This window comes from Scyliorhinus canicula, chromosome 8 (assembly GCF_902713615.1).
Source record: "Scyliorhinus canicula chromosome 8, sScyCan1.1, whole genome shotgun sequence".
Classification (NCBI taxonomy): domain Eukaryota; kingdom Metazoa; phylum Chordata; class Chondrichthyes; order Carcharhiniformes; family Scyliorhinidae; genus Scyliorhinus; species Scyliorhinus canicula.
Genome location: NC_052153.1, coordinates 150,040,555 through 150,063,653, shown reverse-complemented (window position 1 = coordinate 150,063,653; position 23,099 = coordinate 150,040,555). Strand labels below are relative to the sequence as shown.

At 42.6% G+C, this 23,099-nt stretch overlaps 1 protein-coding gene across 1 annotated transcript in view; it reads right to left on the bottom strand.

The window, feature by feature from the left end:
* Positions 1–22,376, bottom strand: part of map1b (microtubule-associated protein 1B) — a 154,690-nt gene extending 132,314 nt beyond the window's left edge. Inside the window, exons 1-2 of the mRNA XM_038805420.1 lie at positions 22,094–22,376; positions 14,385–14,486 (exon numbers count right to left, since the gene is read on the bottom strand). Of these exons, the coding sequence (XP_038661348.1) occupies positions 14,385–14,486; positions 22,094–22,265 (274 nt within the window). The 5' untranslated portion in view covers positions 22,266–22,376. The remainder of the gene's footprint in view (positions 1–14,384; positions 14,487–22,093) is intronic.
* Between the last annotated feature and the right edge of the window lie 723 nt (positions 22,377–23,099).

The window sequence follows — 23,099 nt, the reverse complement described above, 5'->3', positions numbered from 1 at the left end:
ATTTCATCCCATTTTGGGAGTACGGGGCGGGATTCTCCGACCCCCCCGCCGGGTCGGAGAAACACTGGGGGGCAGCGTGAATCCCGCCCCCGCCGACCGCTGAATTCTTCGGCACCGGAGTTTCGGCGGGGGGGGGGGGGGGGGGGGGGAAATCGCACCACACCGGTTGGCGGGCCCCACCCCCTGATGATTCTCCAGCCCGCGATGGGCCGAAGTCCCGCTGCTGTAATGCTGGTCCCGCTGGCGTGAATTAAACCACCTCCCTTAACGGCGAGACCAGGCGGCGTAGTCGCGCTCCGGGGTCCTGGGGGGGGGGGGGGATCTGGCCCCGGGGGGTGCCCCCACAGTGGCCTGGCCCACGATCGGGGCCCACCGGTCCGCGGGCAGGCCTGTGCTGTGGGGGCACTCTTTCCCCTCCGGGTCGGCCATGTCAGCCTCCGTGATGGCCGACGTGGAGGTGACCCCCCCCTCCTCCGGGGATGATGTCAGCAGCCACTGACGCTCCCGCCCATGTGCGGACTTCCGCCGGCCGGCGGAGTCCCTTCGGTCCCGGCTGGCGTGGCGCCAAAGGCCTTACACGCCGGCCGGCGGAGTGCAAACCACTCCGGCGCGGGCCTAGCCCCTAAAGGTGAGGGCTTGGCCCCTAAAGGTGCGGAGGATTCCGCACCTTTGCGGCGGCCCGACGCCGGAGTGGTTCACGCCACTCCATCCCGCCAGGACACCCGCCCTGCCGGGTAGGGGAGAATCCCGCCCCAGAAGTCAGATGTATGAATCACAGTCAATGAAATCACAATGAAATCATGCCAGAGCGCAACATTTAGAAAAAATGGACGAAATCCCTGCAGATAACCTTTCAAGAGCAAAAATACCTCTTTAAGGCAGCATGGGAGCCCACAATGTTAATGCAACCAATGGACCATACTGTGGAATGGGTGATGGTACACACCCATGATTCACTCAACCATGCAAAGCTGAGGATGGTGACAAGCAAAGGCAGGGAGTTTCATCTTGAGAAGTGTGTGGGAAAACCTGGCGACCTCTCTTGTATATTTCCTAATGAGAGGAAGAGCAACAGTATCACCAGCGAATAGGAGCAACTGTTTGTGAAAGAGTGGGAAAGCCCAATAGGAGGAATGAAAAAATAAAATTATGGTGATGGAATTGTGAAACAAATAACAAATCGAATTGGTCCTCTCAGTCACAGAGGACTAAAGAGGTCCTCTTAGTACACATGAATGGGGAAGTTAGTGCAGAGCAAGAGTAGTCATCCAGAATTCCTGCTCATGGGGAGAACCCCCAACAAGCCCACTTCTGGTTTTAACAGCAATGGGACATTTATCAACTCATCACTTTCAGATGGTTCACTAATTATATTGAGGCTGAATGCCTCATTTTTATTCACCATTTGACGCAGGCCTCAGAAAAGCTGCCAGCTAAATTGCGGTGAGGGACTGTTGGATCAGGGGGCAAGAACCTTTTCAGTGTCTTGCTGGGTCCAGTGTGCCTGCCTGGGCAACCCTTTGTGATCAAATACACCCCACCTCCCACCCTCTCCCCAAAATCCCCCTCCCATCTTGTTGCTCCCACTCCTTGCACCCTCCCTCCCCCAGAAGCCTCTGAAGCATCCTCCACCCCCAGGCTTCCAATCTCTCTCCCTCAACAAGTACACTAATGTTTCACTTCCTCCACCCCTACTCCACAACCTCCAATTTCTCCGTAAAGCTTCTGGCTTTCCCCAGCTGAGACTCGCATCCTCCGAGGCGTGGACCTACCTGGTTCTGTGGCCCTCTCTGCATAGCTCCAGACCCAAACGGAAGCCAGGCCTGTCCATCAGCATGGTTTACAGGCAGGGAACCCTTGGTGACTACGCACCCATGCTGTGTAGTTAATATTTCACAGTGTGTAGGGGATTCTAGACATTGCAATGGTTAACCAATCTCCCTGGCACCCACTACCACTCTAGCATGTCAAGAAAGTTAAATGCCCCACCCACTCCAACCCAACATGTGAATGTCAGGGGAGTACAATTGTGTTGTCCCCAAGGTCAAGATCCCTACAGGTACTCTGTGTGGAATTTTCCCACCTTAGCCCTGCCCATTGAACTCTATAGTAAATGTTACCAAGGTTCTTTAACAGAGCCAGGGTATTTGCAGGCTGCCTCCTTGTTTAGAGGGTGGGTGGAATGTTAGAGAAAGGATTTCTCTTTAATGGGGCCCTGCTGTGGGTTACAATGGATCAATTGGACTTACAGGAAAGTAAAAGAGACCTGGGAAGGTTGCTCCATGTCTCTCTCACTCGTACCTACTTCAGGATGCGAGAGGCTAGTGTGATTTTCCCCAAAGGTGAGGCCAGCCTCTCCGAACAAGCAAGTGTAGATGTAAGTGGCTGAGGAAGGCGGCAACTGGAGTGTGCTCCCTCCAACTGAGAAGAATTACACAGAAAATCCAAGACCCCAGTGGGAAACGTAACTGGTTAAACATTCAGGTGCTAAACTCCTCACACTGACTTTTCCAGCACTCTTTTGCACGACACTCCTCAGAACAACACACTGTGCAGCTCCACTCATTCATTTCTCTCCAGGAACCTCCTCACAGTCCTCTGTAAACAACCAACACTCGCACCCACCCTCAACCTATTGCCCCTTACAGCTATGTCACACCGTTACCCTCCATAAAGGTCGCCCCCTCTCCTGCTATCTGCACAAGGCATTACTAACACTCTTAACTCTCTGTTTTCTTGCTCTGCATGAGAAGAGAGAACAAAGCATTGGGAAGAGGCAGAGGTTCATTGGGTGGCCCTCAATTGACAGACACCTTGACAATGTGTGCTCATTGTCCCACTTGGAAAGAAGCCCTGTTCCAGAGGACTGCTGATTAATTATTTGTGCAGATAGATGTAAAGGGTTATGATATAATTTGGATTTCAGAGATATGGCTCCAAGGTGACCAAGGATGGGAGCTAAACATTGAGGGTTATTCAGTTTTTAGGAAGGACAGACAGAAAGGAAAAGATGGTGAAGTTGCATTGTTTATTAAAGAAGATATTGATACAATATGGAGAAAAGATATTAACACAGATGAGGTGGAATCTGGATGGGTAAAGTTGAGAAACACCACGGGGCAAAAGTCATTTGTAAGGGTGGTATACAGACCACCAAACTACAGCAGTAATGTTGGGAATAGCATTAGACAGGAAATCAGAGATACATGTGATAAAGGAACATCTATGATTATGGGTGACTTTAATCTGCATACAGATTGGGCGAGTCAAATTAGGCACAGTAGAATAGAGGAGAAATTTCTGGAGTGTATATGGGATGGTTTTCTCGACCAATAATAATAATGTTTATTAGTGTCACAAGTAGGCTTACATTAACAATGCAATGAAGTTACTGTGAAAATCCCTGAGTCGCCACATTCCAGAGCCTGTTGAGGAACCAACAAGGGAACAGGCCATCTTGAGCTGGGCATTGTGCAATGAGAAAGGATCAGTTGGCAATCAAGTTGTGAGAGAACACTTGGGGATCAGTGACCACAATATGACAGCATTCTTTATCAAGGTTGATAGTGAGGTAGTTGATTCTGAGACCAGGGTCCTGAGTCTCAATATAGGTAACTATGATGATATGAGGCATGAGTTGGCTATGATGTACTGGGAAACATTACTGAAAGGAAGGACAGTGGACAGGTAAGGGCATGCATTCAAGAAACGAATAGATGAACTTCAAAAGTTGTTTATTCCTATTTGGCACAAGAGTAGAAAGGGAACTGTGGCCAAAACATGGCTTACAAGTGAAATTAGAGACATCATTAGATTCAAAGAAGGTGCATACAAATTAGCAATAAAAAGCGATCGACCTGAAGATTGGGAAGAGTTTAAAATTCTGCAAAGGCGGACCAAGGGATTGATTAAGAAGGGGAAAATATAACATGAAAGTAAACTAGCGGGAACATAAAAACTAACTGTAAAAGTTTCCATAGGTATGCAAAGAAAACAAAATTGACAAAAATGAATGTTTACAGTCAGAAACGGGGGAATTCATAATGGGGAACAAAGAAATGGCTGAGCAATTAAATTCGTACTTTGCTTCTGTCTTCTCAAAGGAAGACAAGAATAATGTACCGGAAGTTCTGAGAAACACAAAGTTTTCTGAGGAGCTGAAGGAAATCAGTATTATTAGAAAAATGGCTTTGGGAAAATGAATGGGATTGAAGGTGGGTAAATCTCCAGGGCCTGATAATCTTCATCCCAGAGCAAGTGGCCATAGAAATAGTAGATCCATTGGTGGTTGGTGGTCATTTTGCAAAATTCTTTGGACTCTGGAATGGTTACTACAGATTGGAGAGTAGCTAATGTAAGCCCGCTATTCATAAAGGGAGGTAGTGAGAAAACAAGGAACGAGAGACCAGTAAGCCTAACGTTGGTAATAGGGAAGTTGCCAGAGCCAATATTAAGGATTTCATAGCACAGCATTTGGAAATTAGTGGTATAATCAGACAAAGTCAGCATGGTTTACGAAAGGGAAATCATTCTTGACAAATCTACAACAATTCTTTGAAGCTGTAACCAGTCGAGTTGACCATGGAGAACCTTGCAGCTGTGGTTTATTTAGACTTTGAGAAAGCTTTTGACAAGGTCGCACATAGCAGATTACTATGTAAAATTAAAGCACATAGGAATGCGGGTAGTGTCTTGAGATGGATAGAAACGCTGGTTAGCAGACAGAAAGCAAAGAATTGGAATAAATGGGTATTTTTCCGATTGGCAGGCAGTACTAGTGGGGTACCGCAGGGATCTATGTAGGACCCTAACTGTTCACATTATATATTAATGATTTGGACGAGGGAACTAAATGTATTATCTCCAAATTTGCAGATGGTACAAAATTGGGTGGGGAGGGTGAGCTATGAGGAGGATGCAGAGATGCTTCAGTGTGATTTGGACTGGCTGAGTGAGTGGGCATTTGCATGGCAGATGCAGTATAATATAGATAAATGTGAGGTTATCCACTTTGGTAGCAAAAATAGGAAGGCAGATTATTATTTGAATGGGTGTAAATTGAGAGAGGTGGATATTCAGTGAGACCTTGGTGCCCTCATGCATCAGTCACTGAAAATGCGTACACAGATCTTCATAATGAGAGGATTTAAGTTTAGGAATAGAGATGCTTTCCTACAATTGTATAGGCGTTGGTGAGGCCACACCTGAAGTATTGTGTGCAGTTTTGGTGTCCTTATCTGAGGAAGAATGTTCTTGCTGTGGAGGGAGTGCAGCAAAGATTTACCAGGCTGATTCCTGAAATGGCAAGACTGTCATATGAGGAGAGACTAAATCGGTTAGGATTATATTCATTAGAGATTAGAAGAGTGAGAGAGAACTCAGAAATTTATAAAATTCTAACAGGATTAGAGGGATAGATACAGAAAGAATATTCCTGATGGAAGTGGGGGGAGTCCAGAATTTGGGGTCATAGTTTGAGAATAATGGGTAAACCTTTAAGGACTGAGGTGAGGAGACATTTCTTCACCCAGAGAGTGGTAAATCTGTAGAATTCACCACCACAAAAAGTAGTTGAGGCTAAAACTGTGTGTGATTTCAAGAAAGAATTAGATATAGCTCTGGGGTGAAAGGGATCAATGGATATGGGGGAAGGCGATATCAGGTATTGAATTTGATGATCAGCCATGAGCATATAGAATGGCGGAGCAGACTCAAAGGGCCGAATGGCCTCCTCCTGCTTCTATTTTTTTTTAATTTAGCGTATCCAATTATTTTTTTCCAATTAAGGGGCAATTCAGCGTGGCCAATCCACCTAACCTGCACATCTTTGGATTGTGGGGGTGAAACCCACGCAGGCACGGGGAGAACGTGCAAACTCCACACGGACGGTGACCCAGGGCCGGGATTCGAACCCGGGTCCTCAGCGCCGTAGGCAGCAATGCTAACCATTGTGCCACGGTGCTGCCCTGCTTCTATTTTGTATGTGTGTCAGCAGCAACCTTTTGTGATGATTTGAGTCTCCTCAAGCACTGGTGTTGATCCTCCTCCACCTGTGCACCCTGTGTTGGGAGTCTCACCTCCTTCCAGCTGGTCTTTGCATCCATCCCCGCTGCCTTGTTGATTGGAATGTGATTGGAGAAGGCAGCTGGCACTGCTCTGATGTTGCTTTTGCTCCTGTGCTCCAGAGGTGCAAGGTAGAGCAGAATAAGTTCCCCCCCCCCCCCCCCCCCCCCCATGACTTGCAAATAGGCTGGCAGCAGGGAAATGAAGTACAAGGTCAGTGAAATTACTTCCAAGAAGTTGGAAATCACCTGCAAGCAGTAAAAATGCTCTCTGAGAAGGAGCCCCTCACCTGGCCATGGCTGGAGCTCTTCAGTTTCTCTGAACAACGGCTTTCCCTATTTCACTGAAGAAGCATCCTGCATTGTGCACTCACCTGAGGGACACTGGGGCATTGCGAAAGCTCGGGGAAAAAGCTGTTGAAGCCTGAATCTTTGATTTTAAAGCAACTTAATGACCTATTTGAATATTTAAATACTACGCAAAAGCTTGGGTGTTCCCCATTTGCCTTCCAATGTTCCTGGGTGAAACCCAGAAAAGGGCAGAATGATGTCGAGCTCCAGACCAGATGTCACACAGATTGTCGACACCCATTCATGGAGAATGGCCAAGGTAGTGTTTAACGGAAAACTTTTAAAAATTAGAATGCAATTAGTTGAATGAAGTTCAACAGCTACAGATATAAAAAAAATCATAAGGATTACTCTCTAAATTAACAATGACATAAATGATATGCACAAAGAAAATAATTTCAATTTTCCTTGCAAGTTTTTAATAAGCCGGTGCAGCATGGTGGCGCAGTGGTTAGCGCTGCTGCCTCACGGCGCCAAAGTCCCAGGTTCGATCCCGGCTGAGTCACTGTCCGTGTGGAGTTTGCACATTCTCCCCGTGTTGCGTGGGTTTCGCCCCCACGCTAAATTGGCCCTTAATTGTAAAAAATTAATTGGGTACTCTAAATTTATATTTAAAAAAAGTTTTTAATAAGCCAGATATAACATAATCTATTAATGTAGAATATTATTTTCCCTGCTCAACAAACTTCTAAGTGCCACCTCATTAAAGGCCTTTGCCACTCCTTCCATGTCTGACTGTCAGGCCACTCACTGCGCTGCTTGCTGCATACATTTTAAAGGATTCCAGCAGAACTGATGGAATAATTCATCACTGCTGTCGGCTGGGACAACACATCCCACATTAAAGTGACTGAGGTGTTCTGTCACCACACTCTGTTCATCTCACTTTCTTTTCATTTACACTGTGGACATATTTTTTTTTCTTTGAGTGACAAATCCTAAAATATAAACCAGTTAAATGAAAAAATTATTGCATGCGCTTAAAAAACAATTCTATCCTGCAGCAACCACACAATTCATTTCTTGCTTTTAATTTAAGATTCTACATTTACTGCCTACCCCTCCACCCCAAACACCACCCCCCCAACCAATATTTTGTTTTGCAACATCATTTTACTTTTCCTTCTTCACATTCCCTTTTGCAACATGTCATTTGTTGACCGGAAAAATTGGCAGGTAAGCTTACAGCCCCAATATTTGGGAAATCAGTGACATAAACATTAATGCCAGTGCAACTCATAAGTACAACTATCTGCACAAAAGTAGGAGACATTAGTTCATGTGATTCTAAAGTCACAAAAGAAAAGCTACATCATCAATGTGTTGAATAGATAAAATGGCATTACCCTTCAATCATCTCATAATGTCCACAATGTTGACAATCCAACACCTTGCAGTGCAAAATAGTATTAATCATACGCTTAAAGCAAACATCTCTCATGGAAATCAACACTTTCCACATAAACGCTATGTGTGTACAGATGATGAAGTGCCCTTGCTTAATGCACAATCTTAAATCCTGAGGACACCACTTTGGAGTGGCTGCATCCTTAAGCCTTGAAAAGAAATCTCCAGTTGCCTTTGAACATCGAAAACATAACTTGTTCCCCAAACTTGCTTATTAATTGAGCTTTTGTTGTACAGCCAATTAAACACCAATCATTGCTGATGATGGTTGAATTGAGTTGGCTATTTAGAGTTTTGCTCCTCTCATTCTTAAGAAAAGGTAGCATACCGAAAATAAATCATGACTTCTCAATGTTAATCTTTAGGCCCATGTGTATTTTAGATACACTAAAGAGTAATGTAATTACTGCACTGAATGTATTAGTAAATAACAATATTAAGATTAACTTATACTGAAAATTGTTATGTTGAATAATAACTTGAAAGAAGAAATAAAGATTACTTCCTGGAAAGTGTGTTTTATATATTATTACATTGTATGTTAGACAGAGTGCTCCAACTTAAAAAACTGCAGCACGAAATAATGTTTTGCACAGCCAGTCAATTTATAATATAAATAACAAGGAGAGAGAGGGCTGAAGAAAGTAATGTAAACAGTGTCTGGAGATGCTCAGGAAAAACCCATAAAACCGGCCAAAAGACTAAAGATTTATAACTGTGTAAAATGTAAATATGAAGTCTGGATCATCATGAAATTGCCCAATATGGAAGCTCAAGGACGATGAATTGAATGACGGAATCTGACAAGAATACATAATGAAGTCTACATGCTCCGAATCCTTCTTTTATTTGTCAAGCCCGTTTTTAATTGACCAGCTCCAGGAAATGAATGTCGGCTCAATGCTCTTTGCAGACATCACAATACTGATACATTTCCTCTTCTGATCATTTCTCTTCAACATTTCTTACTGAAAATGAATTAAATTATAGATTGGGGTAAATATGCTTTTCACAATCCTGCCTGTGGAAAGGCACGAGTGTTAAATATGATAGTCCTGCCACATTCAGCTTTACTGCTGCTTGCCAATTATGCAAGCATTTATTGTCCATTCAGAATTGGGTACTTGCTTTGGAAAATGTTTTCTCATTTAGCAACAGTAACTTAACGCAGTCAAATTCAGTTCAAATTTTTATAATACTTATTAAAAAAAAGATTTTGCACGGCACTAAGGGCCCAGGTTCAATCCCGGCCCTGGGTCACTGTCCGTGTGGAGTTTACACATTCTCCTCATGCCTGCGTGGATCTCACCCCCCACAACCCAAAGATGTGCAGGGTAGGTGGATTGGCCATGCTAAATTGATACTAATTTGGAAAAAAATATTTGGGTGCTCTAAATTTATTAACAAAAAGGTCTTGGGCGGCTTTGCTGTTTGGCAAATCTGCATAGTGGAGTGAGTAGCTAGTCTCACTCTAAAATGCAGCTCACCTGATCTACCCGAGGCTTTTGGGAGCTAATCCATTTTGCCTTGGACAAATTGGGACCAGATAGAATGGCACTCTGGGGGGGGGAGGGGAGGGGGTCGGGGGTCGGGGTCTCCCGGGGATCGGAAGCCCCTGGATGGTTGTCCTCTGTGCAGGGTGACACCCTAGCACTCTTGGTGCCACCTGGTGGCACTACCAGGCTGGCTTTGTACCCATGCTGGGGATATTGTTAATATCACTTGTAATCGCAGTTGTATTGAGGCACTCCATGAGTGCCAAGTATTGTATGGAAACACCTAGAACTGTATTGAATTTTTTGAAATGTCTAATATGGACTGCTGAGAGATTGTAATTTTATGAATACATATATTTTGGGGGGAGGGAAAGCTATGCTATCCTAAAATAACTCACATCCTGTGCTGGAATTTCATGGAAATGGCAAGACTCATTGGAGGGATGAAAATGACAACCAGGACCAAATTCCCAATCCCATTCCTGGAGTTATCTGACCCCATTCGTGGAGATTCCCATTTTCAGAAGTGCCCTTTAAGGGTTCTGGCTGGTTCGGTTCATGAGCCTACAAATATAGACATGTCCTAGTTCTCGACATGGGGTTGGGTCAACCTTTCAAAGAGCTGGGCAGCACGGTGGCGCAGTTGTAGCATTGCTGCTTCACAGTGCCGAGGTCCCAGGTTCGATCCTGGCTCTGGGTCACTGTCCATGTGGAGTTTGCACGTTCTCCCCGTGTTTGCGTGGGTTTTGCTCCCACAACCCAAAAACCTACCACAGGGTAGGTGCCTTGGCCATGCTAGATTGCCCCTTAATTGGAAAAAATGAATTGGGTACGCTAAATTTATTTTTTAAAAACTTTCAAAGAGCCATGGTTCATTGCATCTCCGATGCATTGTGAACCATACGTTCTGCATGAGGGAAGATTTTGAAAGGCAAGTTCAAAGGGCTTGCATGGCCCCCCCACCCCCACTCATTCCACCATGTTAATGTCGGGATAATGAAATTGTTTGAGAGCCCAAATATCCATTACAGAACTGACACACCTGTACCCAAGAGAAAACATTGCGGGATTGACATCTTTGGCTCTCTGATCTCTTTACCGGGCAGCACAGTAGCACAGTGGTTAGTACTGTTGCTTCACAGCTCAAGGGTCCCAGGTTCGATTCCTGGCTTGGGTGACTGTCTGTGTGGTGTCTGCATGTTCTTCCTGTGTTTGTGTGGGTTTCCTCCGGGTCCTCCGGTTTCCTCCCACAAGTCCCGAAAGACGTGCTGTTTGGTGATTTGGACATTCTGAATTCTCCCTCGGTGTACCCGAATAGGCGCTGGAATATGGCGACTAGGGGATTTTCACAGTAACGTTATTGCACTGTTAATGTACGCTTACTTGTGACAATAAAGATTATTATTATTCTGTCAATTGAAAAATGTTTATTTCCATAAGATAAAGTGCTTGCAGCTTCTGCTCTGGATACTTTAAATATCTGGCTTAGAACACCTTTATTGGCACAAAGAAAGAAAGGGTTTTCTGATAGAAATTAAAATTAGAAATGAATGACTTTCTTTTTGTACATCTTATCAAGGTTTATCAGTTATATACAGTAATTAGGAGGTGAATGGACAAGGAAGAGCCGAAGTTTGGCATGTGGGCATGAGGTGGCATGGATAGAGCATGGGCTGTATGTTGCATGTGCGGGCTAGATGGCCTTGTCTTTTTCATTATAACTGGGATCAATTCCCACACTACTGAGTTGAGCCCATTAAACAGCCACCTCTGCACTGGGCAGCCCCGTGACTACTTCCAAACTCTTTCCTGGTTAGTTTTTAGCTGGTCTGACTGCCCTCCCACAATGAATAGCCCATCTTTTTCCCAACTCCTAATAGCCGCATTGAGGATGAAAATCCAGAACCATATTAGAATCATAGAATTTACAGTACAGAAGGCAGGCATTCGGCCCATCGAGTCTGCAGCAGCCCTTGGAAAGAGGACCCTACCTAAGCCCACACCTCCATCCCATCCCTGTAACCCAGTAACCACACCCAACATTAAGTGTTTCTCTGCAGCGACCCCCACCGCCAAAATGTTATAAGTGCATCATTTAAATGCCTTTTCAAGCCAACATGTTCTGGATCATGGCTCTTGCCAAACTCTTTATTGCATTTCAGTTAGAAACGGTGATATTTGGGTTTTTGGTTAGCATAATCTGATGCTTTTAAGTTAAATCAATCTTCAATGATCCCCAAAGGTTGTTTTTTTAAACTGAAGTAATAAATTGGTTTATAACGAACAACATATTGGGTATATGTTGAATAAATATAAGTTTCAATCGGTGAATTGTATAAATGGTTACAGTACAGAAGGAGCCATTCAGTAATATAGTGGTATAGTAACGAGCTTCATCATCAAGCAGGGTTGTTTCCCTGTATATTACTACATTCCCAATGTCTGCAGAGAGATGCTGAGTGAAGACGAGGCACCTCTTTCAGGTAGAATGCAAAAGTCAAGAGAGCATCAATATTGGGTCATTAAAGCACGCTTCAATGGTTGGCTGAAGAGGTCACACGATCCAGGCACTCATGTGAGTTTTGTGGTCCAAGAAAACCAGGTGCAGTTACATAATCTAATCTCAATGATTATCTATGTTATAGTTTGTCCATAGCTCAGATCAACCCTTTCTTTGTGCAACGTCTTACAACTTGCAAGCACCTTTATTGCTGTGATCAATATTAAAACACATTTTTTTTAAAAATAGGTTTGAGATCTAAATGCAATTTCAAATCAGTATCGCCAAATTGCATATTAACTGTGAAAGTGACAAAGTTTGCCTATAGACGAATTTACCTACTACTTGAAGAAAATGGTGACATGCTAGGGCAAGACAATCCTGTCCATTCTACTGTTAAAGCAATATCATTTGCTGTCATCCTGGAAATGATTTCTGTGTCAGAAGATAGAAAAGAGCAACTGACAAAGAACTCTATTATCTTTACTTTTTGTTTTTAAAATGTGGCAGTTTGATATTGATTTGTTTCAAACGTGTCCAATGTCCTAGTATTCTAGACAGCCATGCATCCAAGGATTAATTTATCTGCTATTCTAAGGCCAATCTCTCTGAACTATTTGATATACTGGTGATCTGCAATCTATTCAGTGAGGTAATCTGTCTAGTAAGCTGCCCCAGTAGACACTCTTTTTTATTCTTGATCCAAAATACATGGCAGCTTTCCAGCAAAATACTCCTTAAAAAACTCAAATGTAGGAAAAAAAGAACGGCGTTTTAGAAAAGAATTCTCCGTATTGGCCTGGTTAAGAATTTTCAGTGATATTCAACAGTTAACTTGTACAAATGTTGGTCTACTTATAACTTTAATTCAATTCACTTCTGTCTGACACTGGCATCTCTATGAGCCAGTGAATGTTTTCTTCTTGACTCACTGTATGTTTTCTTTTCTTTTTTTCTGTACTCCTTCCTTGCTCCACAGGAAGTAAGAATTCTCTGGTACCTGGCTTACCGGCCATTCTCCATATGCAAGCCTTATCGTGTGGGGCACCTTTCTATCACAAAGCTGCCAATGCATATAAATGGTAATGTATATAAATGGTAATGCTGGCAGATTGTGCGAGCAATTCTGGAACCTATTGGTCCATTTGGCTAAATGCAACACTTAATAGCATCTTCAGCTCATTGGTCATTTGGGGAGCTGCTGTGGGGTTTCTTTGGTTACTGCATTCACATATAGAAGAATCAATAAAAGGTCTTCAGCAATACAGGAGGGGATTTAGGCACATCAATCATTCCTCTTTGATATAAATAATATATAGATAAAATACAAGATTTTAGGTACTTTAATTCATTAACCAAATATATTTCCTGTGGGAGATATAATCAAACTGCAAAGTGTCAGTTTATTTTATCCTACAGGCATCTTTCAGAAATACATTACTGAATGTCACAACTGCCACACAATATGTCGGTGACCAAAATATTCTAGGATTGTATGTGATACAAGTGCAAGGTTTCGAGTTGCTTTTGTCACATTTCAACTGCTTATCCTGTTAAACAAGACAGATACTGAAAGCCATTAATAGTGTTTTAAAAATCACTTTTATTCGTTTGCTATTTTGCATAGTACTTGGTTTCACAGGCTGCAGCAGCATGTGCTCGAACCACAAATGGAACTGAACATTTCTCAGTAACTCCACTTACCATGATAGTCAATTAGTGTTATTTCGTACTGCCAGTCTACAAACATTCTGATCTTGAAATTCTGTTGAGGTTCCACTGGTCCAATGGGGCTGGTTTAGCACAGGGCTAAATAGCTGGCTTTGAAAGCAGACCAAGGCAGGCCAGCAGCACGGTTCAATTCCCGTGCTGCTGGCCAGCCTCCCTGAACAGGCGCCGGAATGTGGCAACTAGGGGCATTTCACAGTAACTTAATTTGAAGCCTACTTGTGACAATAAGCGATTTTCATTTCTTTTGCCATAAACCCAGCAGAGATTTCAGAGAAAATTCTGGAAATGGGTGTTTCTGAACAATTACAGTGAGTGAGCAATGGAAACCCTACAGAATTTCAACCACATTATGTAAAATCAAATTGAACCCACATGCTAACAGTCTGCATCCTGTGCTACTTGATCCTCCCAACTGAATAAAAACGATAATTTGCAAATTATTAATTTGTGCATTGCTCAAAAAGAAAAAATACTAAATGGAATGGAACTAAACCTAGATTAAGTGGTGAAAACTGAATATCATTACAGATCGGCATAAGATTCATATGATTCATATTCTTGGCGAGCTTGGTTATTATCTCTTACAAATTCATGCAGTCTAATATCTAAATAATCTTTTTACCATTTTTAATCAAGGAAATATTATTGATTCAATAAACAATTCCATTATTATTGAAAAAACAAATTAATTTTGATTTTGTTTGAAATGAATTCATGAAAAATTTAAAGGATTATCGGTCTCATTTTATGGTTACATTAAACGATCTAAGATAAACAGTTTTATTTTTATAGTCATGTGCTACTAATAATTCTGGTTGTATTTGTAACAAGCCTTACCTCTAACATCTGCTGAAAATCTAGCTGAATGGCGTGATACAAAGAGTTTGAGTTCTTGGTCTAGGTTGCAGGCTATCAAGTCTGTGTCCCAGGACCGGATACCTGGAAAGAAAAGCAGCGACATGGGATTAACTCTGGCATATACCTGAATCCATAGTAAAGAAAAAGTGCCTTGCTCAATCTCTGTATCACAGATTAGTATTTGAAATGTTCATAACTAGGGGTGGCACAGTGGCGCAGTGGTTAGCACTGCTGCCTCACAGCGCCGAGGACCCGGGTTCGATCCCAGCCCCAGGTCACTGTACATGTTAAATTTGCACATTCTCCCTGTGTCTGAATGGGTCTCACCCCAACAACCCAAAGATGTGCAGGGTAGGTGGATTGACCACACTAAATTGCCCCTTAATTGGAAAAAAAAGAATTGGGTACTCTAAATTTCTAAACTTAAAAAAAATTCAAATGTTCGTAACTGGTTGGCAATCCTCGGGTTTCATGTGATCATTGTATCAGAAGAAATTGTGGGCACAATTTCGCACTCCCCCCTCCCCTCCCCCCCCCCCCCCCCCCCCCAAGCAGCAGGATCATCTGGTCCCACCCAAGTCAATGGAGTTTTCAATGGCTCCCCCCATTTTCCGGCTCCGTCAACGATTCCACCCTGTATTTACAATAATTCCCCATGAATGTCTAAATAGCCATGAAAAATTTACAATATCATAATGTTGTGCATTAAGACAGCTCGAAAGTAATATAGTACATTATTTTGATTTAATGAACACCATTCAGTACTGAGCTATATATATTAAGAAAGTTCCATGTTTAATCTTCAGGATCTGGTTAGTAGGCTGGTTGTGGCAGAATATTAGTCGGAGTGTTATTGCTGGTCTCAACACCACTGATCGAAGGGCAGCACGGTAGTACAGTGGTTAGCATTGCTGCCTATAGTGCTGAGGACCCGGGTTCGAATCCCGGCCCTGGGTCACTGTCCCGTGTGGAGTTTGCACAATCTCCCCGTGTTTTTTTAAAACGCCGTTCTTTTTTTCCTACATTTGTGGGTTTCGCCCCCACAACCCAAAAGATGTGCAGGCTAGGTGGATCGCCCCTTAATTTCAAAAAAATAATTGGGTACTCTAAATTTATTTTTAAAAACACCACTGATCGTGAGAAAGGAAAATCAAATAAGGCTTCTACAGCTGACCCCTAACCAAACACCCTTCCTAGTTTGTGAAAATGTCTAGCCATAAAGCCATTGTAGCCATAAAGATGGGATTGAGCTTGGCTCAAATACCCTACAAGATCAAACAGCCTGGTGAACTACCTGTCCAGCCTTGCACATGGAGAATTTGCGCCAGGCTGAGATACAAGTGGGCACCAAACCTCATCGATCTGTATTCCAACATAAATATGTCTTCCAGAGAAGGTAGAATAAAAGCAGTAAAAATCCTTAATGCATAATAACATTTCAGTGGCAAGATGATTTCCATTTTAATGTTGATTAAATATAACATCACAAATTTATGATCACTCATGTTATTAATGCTGGACTTAAAAAGGTGGTTATGTTTTAAACTGTCTCCTTGAATTCAAGATAAAATGGAGTAGTTTGGAGACAAGCTCATGTGACCTCATACGAAAACCTACCCAGAAACAAACCCATGAGATCAGGTTGCCATGGTGACAGGGTCACAGGTCAAAATGTATTGACAGTCCGGTGCAAGTTTTGGACACAAACAAGAAGACAGTTTTTCTTGTTGCTGATAGACTCACAGGCTCTCAGAGTCAGCCAGAGTGATTCAGGGTTGAAGACCCACAACATGTGCTATGCCAAGCAACAAAAACAGACTGTAAAACTCCAAGTAGAATGCCGGTGAGGCAGGGTATCCAATTCTGTTAATAGAACAAAGAAGAAAGAAAATGACAGCACAGGAACAGGCCCTTCGGCCCTCCAAGCCTGCACCGACCATGCTGCCTGTCTAAACTAAAACCCCTTATCCTTTGGGGACCATATCACTCTATTCCCATCCTATTCATCTATTTGTCAAGACACCACTTAAAAGTCACTATTGTATCTACTTCCACTATCTCCCCTGGCAGCAAGTTCCAGGCTCCCACCACCCTCTGTGTAAAACACTTGCCTCGTACATCTCCTTTAAATCTTGCCCCTTGCACTTTAAACCTAGGCACCCTAGTAATTGACTCTTCCACCCTGGGGAAAAGCTTCTTGCTATCCAGTCTGTCCATGCCCCTCATAATCTTGTAGACTTCTATAGGTTGTCCCTCAGCCTCTGTTGTTCCAGTGAGAACAAACCAGGTTTCTCCAAGCTCTCTTCATAGCTAATGCCCTCCATAACCATGCAACATCCTGGTAAATATTTTATGTACCCTCTCCAAAGCTTCCACATTCTTCTGGTAGTGTGGCGACCAAAAGGTGCTAGGAGGTGCTTGGGGTCTTTAAACACATTTCTACTGAGAGTTCAGTGCAATGCATAAACATGGTGTGGGTTTTTCAATTGCATTACGTGAATATGAAACATCTTTTCTGCAGTTTAGTGTATTAGTTGCCGACTAAGTAGTGTTTAGTCAATGTTGATTTTTGTTTATTTGTTACAGTAAACATTTTAAAATGTGAAATCTTGGGTGATCCTTTGCAATAGTCACTGGAAAATCCATGTGAATTTTTAAAATGTTATTGGTCTCTACAGGGATCTTTAACACTTGAAACATCTGTTTGAGAAACTAGACTGCAGTAGAAACTGACTATATCGTTGGCACACACATACAAGAGACTCAGTGAATAGTTACACCTTTGACACATCATCAAGTGGTATATTTCAAAAGAGATTTAGTTTGATTCTAGATGTCACATTTCCTACTTAATTATAATGAATGCCATTGATCAATAAGCATATGAACATATGAATTAGGAATAGGAATGGGCAATTTGTTCCCTACACCATTCAATAAGATTATGACTGATCGAATTGTGGTCCAGTACCATTATTCTGCCTATCCCGATACCCTTTGATTCCCTTGTTAGTTACAAGTCTTTCTATCTCTGACTTTAAAATATTCAATGACCCAGCCTCTACTACTCTCTGGTAAAAAAAAAAGGTTCACAGCCTCACAACTCTCTGAAAGAAAATTCTCCTCATCTTCATCATAAATAAGAGATCCCTTATTTTTAATGCTGTGTCCCTTAGTTTTGGCCTCCCCGCCAAGGGGAAAAATGGTTTCAGCATCCATTCTGTCAGTGTCCATCTATACCCAAGGAAATGGTCGAGAAATGCATGTTTTGTATTGTTTTAACAATGATCTCATTGGAACAAAAGGAAGCTGATGCCCTTGGCTGGGAGTGCAAAGATGCCTTCCAAGGATCATAAGCCAGTACTTTCACCATCACATCTTCCTCACGGACCACCAGTAATAAATCAATGCTGAGTAACAAAACAGACTTTGGTCAATAATGCTGTACAACTCCCAATATAGCTACCACTTGCAATTAAATAAGTGAAATTTCTTAATATTGTTACTCGATAGCTACTATTGATCCATCTCATTCAAATCTTGATAAAGGAATATTCAGGAATTTTAAATCCTCAATCTGTTCACTTGGTTTTCCTTGTGTGATTTAAGGAAATTTGGGGGGGGTGGGGGGGTGGTCATGGGGCTACTGGTTAATCAATACCAGAGGAATAACACATACAATGTTCCCTCTGGCCCTATGAGTTGAACAAACCTCAAGTTTGTTTTCTACTAACCAAAGTTGTGACGGGTTCCTCGAGCAAAATATCAAATTGCTGAATTGGTCACAAGCCAATAAAATCCAAACTCCTAACCTTGCAATTATTTACAGTTGAAGTTGCCTATGCCAAACTCACAGATACATTTATTCCTTCTTGCAAGCCAGAAAAGCAGCAAAAGGACATGTGACTAATCAGTTTAATGCCCAGGCATGAGGCCAATTTCTAGCTCTAATCACTGCAGTGAAAAGGGTGAGTCACCCCAAAGGCAAGTCATTGGGCCAAAAGGCAGTATCTGTTAGGTTATTGCTGTGACTTGCTTGACTGCCCAAATCGGCTGCATTGCAAAGCACCTGCTTGAATCTCAGCATGCATCCTTAGCAGGTAACACTGACTCTCATCACCTATCATCGTTGCTGTATTCCATTATTGCATTTTTAAATCCATCAGTTTCAGCAACAAATATCTATATGTCACGGGGATCGTTTAAATACCTGTATGGGGCAGGTTTTGCTCACTTGGATAGACAGCTGGTTTGCGATACAGAAACAAGGGGTCAATTCCCATACCAGCTGAAGTTATTCATGAAGGCCCTGCCTTCTCAACCTTGCCACTCGCCTGAGGTATGATGATCCTCAGGTTAAACCATCACCAGTCACCTCTCCCCCTCAAAGGGGTAAGCAACCAATGGCCATCATTACCTGTTCAATATATTGTTGATTGAAAACATAGAATGTGCTGGAAAACATTATTTTTTTCTAAATCATTCTTGGGGTATAGATATCACTAGTGAGGCTGGTATTTGTTCTTCACCCCTTGGGTGGATACAATTGATTGGATTGCTAGGCCACTTCAGAAGCAGTTAGGAGTCAACCATATTAGTGTGGTACAGGAATCAATTATAGGCCAGGCTGGGTGAGGACCTGGCCTTTCTTTCCCTAAAGAGTATTTGTCAACCAGTTGAGGTTTTACAACAACTGGCATCTTTGTGATCACTTAATATAAGCTTCTTTCTTTGTTTCCAGACTTTTTTCAATGAATTAAAATCCTCAAACTGCCACAGTGGGATCATTCGACCTCGCTATGCATATTGGTCGAGAAACGTAATCACTACATTACCCGACTGACCTGATAACAATAATGCTGCCAGAAGCCAACAAAGTGCACAAGAAAGCTTTGACTTCTATTTCTATAAAATATTCCAAATTAGCAGAGATTTTACTTATATTCCTTAACAACATTTGCTAAACAGATATTCTATCACAGCATATTATGCTGTATATATTAGCCAAAGATTGAATGGTGGAGCAGACTCAATGTGCCAAATAGCCTAATTCTGCTCCTATGTCTTATGGTCTTACATATCCTTTTGCCCATTTTCAATTTAAATTATGACTCCAGGATTGGGAGAAGTCAGTGGTGATTAAAGGATAAATAAGTAAAGGTAAAACACACAGTCCACCAAAAAGATACCTGCTCCATTGATTAAAAATTAACATGTTTATAATGCATTTCTAAAAATAGTGGAAAATATGAGAAAACATTTAGAATGGACAGATAATATTATGGTCCCTGTTTCATGGGAAAGCACTATAATTAAATAAAAGCTTAATTTAAAATTGGGGAAAAAATACAAATTAGTACAAAAAAGAATGAGCAGCCCTAATGTTTACATTTTTTCTTTCTGAATTTTTCTTTGTATAGCCAGCTTCAACTTGCTGTCTGGAGATTGTGGGGCGTCACGTTACTCATTTTATTCATAAACACAAGCATATGGACAATACTGTCGCCCTTTCTTTATTCAGCCACAAATATTCTTTGTCATGTCGTGAGCTGGAACGTTCCAACATCAGTTGATGGCAGAGGGTAAAATGAAAAATTAAACCCAATCCAACCTTTGAGCAGACATGTCCCCTGTTGACTAAGCATGGAGTAGCAACCAGTGATTATGGAGATCTCTGCTGCTCTCCTTGCCCCACCCATCTGAATGAACAATGAGACATGGAGTCCAGAAGCCTAAGGAAATTTAAATAGGAAAGCGAGCCAAGGACAGACAGGTGGGACTAGGTAAAAGCACAGCAATAATTTATTAATAGATTTATTTAAAAATGTAAATATGCCCTCTACATTCAATTAATGGCAGAGACAGGGGTGATGGATGTGTTTTTGCACATGTAATTTGCTCTCTATTCTTCCATTTACACTCACAGTGCTTAAACAAAGCAGCAATAATCAGTAAACTATGCTTTTCGTTCATATATAATCAATCTTGTTTGCAATACACCTTTTTTTCACTGGAATGATTGCATTTTTTTCCCCCAACATAAAATCCAAATCTTTTTACTCACAATATTTGCAGATTATACCACCAGTATTACCCCTGTCAGATTAATTAATACCCAAAGGGATCTTGGTTTGAAATATATGTTTGTATCCCTTGTGAATACCGGGTAATACTTGGCAACAGTTCAATTTTCCAGAACAATCTAATGCGTGTGGAATGATTGGAACCGCAGGCAAATGCACCTCCATCTCTTTTAAAAGGAACAGAAATATTCTGCTCCTTTGAACCCTTCTCCATTTACACACACCATTCGCCTTTATTACGTCTACTGCAAAACAATTATTTGACCAAGTTAAACCAAACGCTTTAAAGCACTTTGCATTCGCTTCAAAAGGTGTGGTAGCTTCTCCCAACATCTTCGGGTGGGTGGGGATGAAGTTAGAGGACTACAATTCCCAGCAGGCGCCTGTCCCAGTGTCCCTCCCTTTGTCTGAATGTTCACTTGCCGTTTCCGGAGAGACCGCAGTGCGGAGACTGCGCCACGCCCACGGGCCGGTACCGGCTTCAATGAATGAGAAGCAGCAGCAGCCCAGGGTGTTGCAAAGAACAATTCTCGCCATCATTCGTCTCTCTCTCTATTCCCCCTTTTAATATTCAACATTACCCATCGTTAAACAAAACCCTTTTTGTGCATTTCGTCCTGAAGTACAGGTTGAATGTGGCCAAATGGGGATTACTGTCAATTTCAGACAGTATCAATTTGACACTCAGTCGCTATTATACACCGGAGGGGGGGGGGGGGGGGTGGACAACGCCTTTCGGCTCACTCAACCCATGCGACGCCTCAATGTCCCCACCCAGAAGAAAAGCAACAAATGACCCCATCGATTCCAAAATATCAATTTTAAACATATATGAAAGAAACACATGTAAAGATACTGCCTTAAGTTTGCAGGCAATAACAGGGTGGCTTTTCAGTTGACCACACAAGCTGGATGGGTGCATTGTTATACATGCTGGTGAACTCTGCTGATTCAATACCATTTTTAGTCGGACTTTTTGTTGTTGTAGTTTAGGTACTTTGGCAAAAGATCAACATGCAGTGAATTAATAAAGGCCAGTACAAGTGGGTTTTAATGTGCTGTTCCATCAATTCCGCCCCTACCTTTGAGACATCACGTCAGCATTATCTGTTAAATATTTTGCTGTGAACGGGATTTTATCTGCTTCAAATAAATGCGCTTAACTCAAAAAAAAACAAGCCAGCGATCCAGATTTCCGCAATTGCCTTTAATGGAAACTTAGAGCCGCAACGCCAACAGATGATTTGATGTGGGGTAGACAGGGAGGGGTGCCATATCTTTCAGCTCTAAGGTTTACATCTTTTATCCATAATATAATTTAAGGATCAAATGAAACTGCATCTCTTAAATGGATCGGTGCCCTGCATCTTATTGATTTCTTCAAGGTTATTTTTGAATCGCAAGTACAGTACAGGTTAAAATTCCCAAAAGTAAGCCCAGATAGCGTCCAAATCATTTGAGATGTGATTTTTTGTTGTTGTTGATGTTGCAATATTACATTTAAATTCAGTATTTCCATACTGAACACCCCCCCCCCCTCCCCCCCTGTCATTATTCCTAAAGCTCCGCGTTCACATCAGTTAATGCTGCTGTCAAGCCCCTTACCTCGCTCTATATCTGAAATGGCAGATCTCAGATGGTCTTCGGTAACAATTTCCCCAATAACCACTAGCAAATAGAACTTATTGTCGAGGAATCGGTGAGTCAGGCTTGTGTTTGATGGTGATGGGCTTAGTTTGCTACACGAAGCCTCTGGGTCCTCGTCTATGGTCGCCATCCTCAGCCTCTCTGTCCGTACGGGGCACCAGACAGGGAGCGAGTGAGCCTGGGAGGCGAGGCTGCTCCGCTTTTATATCGCAGACGCTCGCCTGGTCCCGGGGAGGAGAGACCACGAAACTGCCTACTTCACATCGCCAACTGATGTCATCGGCAGCGAATCAGACCGTCGTCGAGCTGAGGCTAAACGTCCTCCAGTTTGCAGCAACCATTAGATTACAGTGCAGCCAAAGATTCCGCCAAATTTCATTGTTTTGGTTTCCCAACTGCACTGTAACTCCATTGTCTTCTCCTTCTGCCAATCGAGGTCGGGATATATCCAGGATTAACGCCTCCAGTATGCCAAATGTTTATTCGGGAGCAGCTGGGATAATCTCCAAGTGAATCATGGCACGAGGGATGTTTCACTTAAGCAAAGGCCATGTAATTCTATACTTGAACCATTTAACTCTTCACTAACACTCACATCAGTAAGCGAACATGTAATGCCACGGGGCCAGAGTAACGTGCAATGGTTTCAACGGAGGCCATTTGGCCCATGTCATCTATGCTGGCCATTAAATGACCATCCAGCTTAAAGCCACGTTGTGCCAAAATGTTTTCACGATGCAGTTAGATACAGCACTTGCGGCGAAGGAGATCACAGGATTGGGGGGGAGGGGGGGGGGGACGGAATCAGGCTATTGAGTTGGATAATCAGCCAGATCACAATGAATGGCGAGAAGGCTGAAGGGCTGAATAGTCTCCACCTGCTCTCCTATTCTCTGTGTTCTTCAGAGGGAAGAGGTGCGCACGCTCAGAGCAGCCCATGTACACAGCATGCCTGCATTATTGA